We start from the raw sequence: 4,137 nt of genomic DNA, 5'->3' as shown, positions 1-4,137 counted from the left end.
GTGGTTCGTCACTTATTGATGTACGACCATGCTTAAATTCATTTACCCAGGTATAAACCGTTGCTAAGGCAGGGGCAGATGTGCCATGAACTGAGTCCAATTCATTTTTTGTCTCATATGGAGTTAAACCCTTTAAATGAAAATGATTGATTACCGTTCTGAACTCGTTTTTTTCCATTTTTCTTAACGAACAATTTTTTTTTTTCAATTGGTTATAAAAACACGTAAACTCAGAAGATGTGGACTGTGACTGCACCATATATAGTGTCGGGAGTGGTGCTGACTGAAAACAGATGATTTGGAGCGATTCGCGCGCCATCTGTTGGTCATTCTAAGGACTTATTGAACTACCCTCGTATCTTATTTATTTCAGGTGACAATGGCTGGTGATTTTATCCTTGCTGTGGCGTCCATGATGATTGCAAGATTGCGAAACGATGAAGTTACCCTCACCCTCAGTCAGGTGATTACAAAATTTTGTTATTAATTTGTTAATGTTTTTAGCTATTGAGTCATTTTATTCACAATAATAGATAAGGCATTAAAAATAAAATACATCATACCGCATAAATATTAAAAACTATATCAATATTAAATACTCGTTAGAGGTGTTCAAAAATAAAAGAACTCCGTACCCCAACTTGTATTTTCGATCTTTTTGTTCTTTTTGGCTGTTGGCTTTCAAATAATGTTTTTATCCGAAAGATGAATTTTCAAACATGACGATCAATTTTCTAGAAGAATAGACGAGTTTTCAAAAAAAAAAAATACATGAAATTTTAATTCAATCCATTTTTAACATTTGATAGTTAAATTTTGAGTCGAAAAAATTAATTTTTAACAATAAAAAAACGAATTTTGAACAAAATTGTTAAATTTTGTACAAAAGAAATTAATTTTCAGCTAAAATGATGAATCTTCACCAAAAAAAAATATATTTAACAAATTAGTTAAAATTTTAACCGATTAATAGCCCTTTCTATCTAAAAAAAATAATTTTCAAGGAAAAATTGAATAGTTGACATTCCAACCAAAAAATATTAAAAATTAAAAACAGGTGAATTCAACAAAAAAAAAACGAATTTTCAACAAAAAAGTTAAATTTACGATCAAAATGGATTAATTTTTAACCAAGCAGTTGCATTTTTAACCAAATAAGCTTACATTTTTACCAATAGGGATGAATTTTTAAACCACAAAGACGGCTTTTAAAAAAAAAGTTGAATTTTCAAGCAAGAAAGATTTTTCAATAAATGTAGAAAAAATGTCATCCACAGTGTTTAACTACAAAGGCAAAAAATACCAATTTTCTACGAAACAGTTGAATTTTTATGATCTAAAAATTAATCTTCTACAAAAAAGTTAATATTTTAGCAAAACATTGCACAATTTTTAATAAAAAAATATTAATTTTAAATCAAATATTTGAATACTCTGCCAACATAGTTGAATTTTCTTCTAAAAAGGGCAAATTTCTAACAAAATGCACATGAATTAAAAAAAAATAGTCAAGTTTTCGAATAACAAAGATTATAAAATTGTTTTGAACATGAACATGTTCCCATTGTATGGAAAAAATGAATTTTGCACTTGAAATTAAAATGAGTGAATTTCAAAAAGCATGATTTAAGAATACTTCAATTTTAATTGAAATCTGAAATTGTTCTATTTTTAACTCGCCAAGTTTTAATTGATTAATTATCTGAGTTTCTAATTGTGAAATCTACAATTTTTAACGATTTTTAGAATAATTAAATTTCAAATGTTTAAAATAAAACAATAATCTCTCAAATTTAAGTCTTAAAAATGGGAAGATTCTGGTACCAGATATTGAATTTTTTTTTTAAATTTGAAAATGTTCCAAACAATTGAAGATTTCAAACTCATCTTAGAAAAGAACTTTTAAATTTACAATGTTACAGAATTGGAAAATTCCCAACTGAAAATTGCCTAATCATAAAGTATCTAAAATAAAAAATTTCCAAATTTAAACAATGAAATAATTATTTATTTATTAAAAACAAAATAATAAAATATTTTTATTAAAGAAAACATTTTTTCAATGACAAAAGTTTTTAAAAATTATTATTCGAATCTAAAATGAAAATAATTGAAAAAATGTATTTCTGAATGACGAGTTTTCCTAAATGGAGTATTTAATTTTTTGATCATCGTCCATGTTTAAAAACACGTGCACATCAAATTAAAAAAAAATCTTTCTAAATTTTCTATAAACATAATAAAATTTTCCAAAAAAACTTTGCAGGCAAATTAAAATTCGATCTTTGAATTTTTTTTTATAATTAAAAAAAATACTATGCACATTTTCAAACATTATCTTTTATTCAGGAATATGTATTTTTTAATTGGTGCTATTCTAAATTAAGGAAATAATTTTAAAAACTTTCAACATGTAACAAATATTTTTCTTTGATAATAATGTTTGATTATTATATCAGATATTTTAAAATTCGGCAACTTTCTGTCGGGAATTTTATTATTCGGAAATTACCAATTTTTTCCTTTCATAAGTTTTACTTTTGCGATTGGAATTAAAAATTTTGGATTATGAAAAGAATAATTAAGATTTTGAAGATTTTTATTTTTAAGCGATTTAAACTTACTTGAAATAATTGCAATTTCAGAGGGTTTGTGTATAGAAAAGTTTTGATAGTTTAAAGGTATGTAATTGAAAAATTTTCCATTTATTTTAGGCAATAAAAATTTAAAAATTTGGAAGTTCGGGAGCTTTTACTTTGAAAGAATGAAATTAAAAATTATTTAAATTCATAAGTTTCAAATCTTCAATATTTTAGTCCAAATATTTAAATTTTAAGAGCTTCTGGTTTCCAATTTTTCATTTTCAAACTCTTTCTATATCAAATTATTCATTCTAAATACTTTTATTTCCTTTTCATTTTATTCAAAATATTGTCTTTTTTTAAATTTTACCTTATCTGAAATTGTTTAACTTTTATCGTTTTCAATTCAAAAGCCTCCAATACATTTTTATTCAATTTTAAACGATTTCAATTCAAAATGATTTTGTTCTCAATCAATTTTCAAACTTAATGTTTTCATTTTCTCGAAAAATGTATTTTTAAATTATTTATATTTTTAATTTTGGGAAATGAGCATCCAGAGACTTTTAGTACAAACTATAAAAGGTGCGGCTAATTAAAATGATTATTTTTGGTCTTTAATTATTTTTGGGTCTTCAAATTCATTGAAACTCTTTTTATGTTCTTAAGAAAAGAATTCATATAAATGAATTTTTTTAAAAATGGCAATTTTACATGTTTATATAATCAAATTACAAATAAAAAATAAAAAATACGCAATTAGCGACGTTCTAATATTGTCCATTTTATTTCTCCTTGCACGTGGATCAGTTTTAATCCAAAAAGAATAAAAAAAATGGAAAATGCAAGTTAAAATTCCGCCTTTCTCTTTTTTTTTAACAATTTTACTACTTTTTTTTTAGGTAGTGACAGACTTAGTGCAGGGCGAATTTATGCAGCTAGGCTCAAAAGAAACTGAAAACGAAAGATTTGCACACTACCTCACCAAGACGTATCGAAAGACTGCGAGTTTAATTGCTAACTCAGCAAAAGCGGTAAGATTTTATTATTTTACATTAAAAATCGGATTTAGTTGTAACATTTTTTAATAAAACTGAAAAAACACGCTCGTTGCGCGCGTGATTATTATTTTTTTGGTTCCACGTACTTTTTTTTAAAGTTGAAATATAAAATTATTAGAACCAAGTTAGTATTCAAACAAAAAAATGTGTTTATTCTCCAAATTTTTTAAATAGATTATGCAGCAAATCTTATTTAATTTACAAACATTGTGTATGGTTTACAAAAGTTTTTTTATTGTCAAGAGAAATTTCTAGTTAATTTAATATCAATGACACAATTTCTTTTATTTACTTATAATTCTTTAAAACCATTTTTTCCTGGACATATTTTTCAAAAATTATGATCTAAACATTACTCTTAAATATTTAAATTAATCTGAATGCTTTTTAATTATAAACTTTTTAATATTTTGAAGTTAAAAGATTGTTAAATATCTATAACTAACAATTTATATATTAAAGGAAATAATAAAAACTTACACTAGCACCAAAAA

The 4,137-nt window shown here is 24.3% G+C and overlaps 1 protein-coding gene across 1 annotated transcript in view; it reads left to right on the top strand.

The window, feature by feature from the left end:
* The window catches only part of LOC117170387 (decaprenyl-diphosphate synthase subunit 1), a 135,806-nt gene that overhangs the window by 122,382 nt on the left and 9,287 nt on the right, over positions 1-4,137 (top strand). Inside the window, exons 5-6 of the mRNA XM_033357152.1 lie at positions 374-463; positions 3,485-3,616. Of these exons, the coding sequence (XP_033213043.1) occupies positions 374-463; positions 3,485-3,616 (222 nt within the window). The remainder of the gene's footprint in view (positions 1-373; positions 464-3,484; positions 3,617-4,137) is intronic.

This window comes from Belonocnema kinseyi, chromosome 3 (genome assembly GCF_010883055.1).
Source record: "Belonocnema kinseyi isolate 2016_QV_RU_SX_M_011 chromosome 3, B_treatae_v1, whole genome shotgun sequence".
Classification (NCBI taxonomy): Eukaryota; Metazoa; Arthropoda; class Insecta; order Hymenoptera; family Cynipidae; genus Belonocnema; species Belonocnema kinseyi.
The sequence above is the reverse complement of the archived record's forward strand: the minus strand, read 5'-3'. Positions and strand labels throughout refer to the sequence as shown.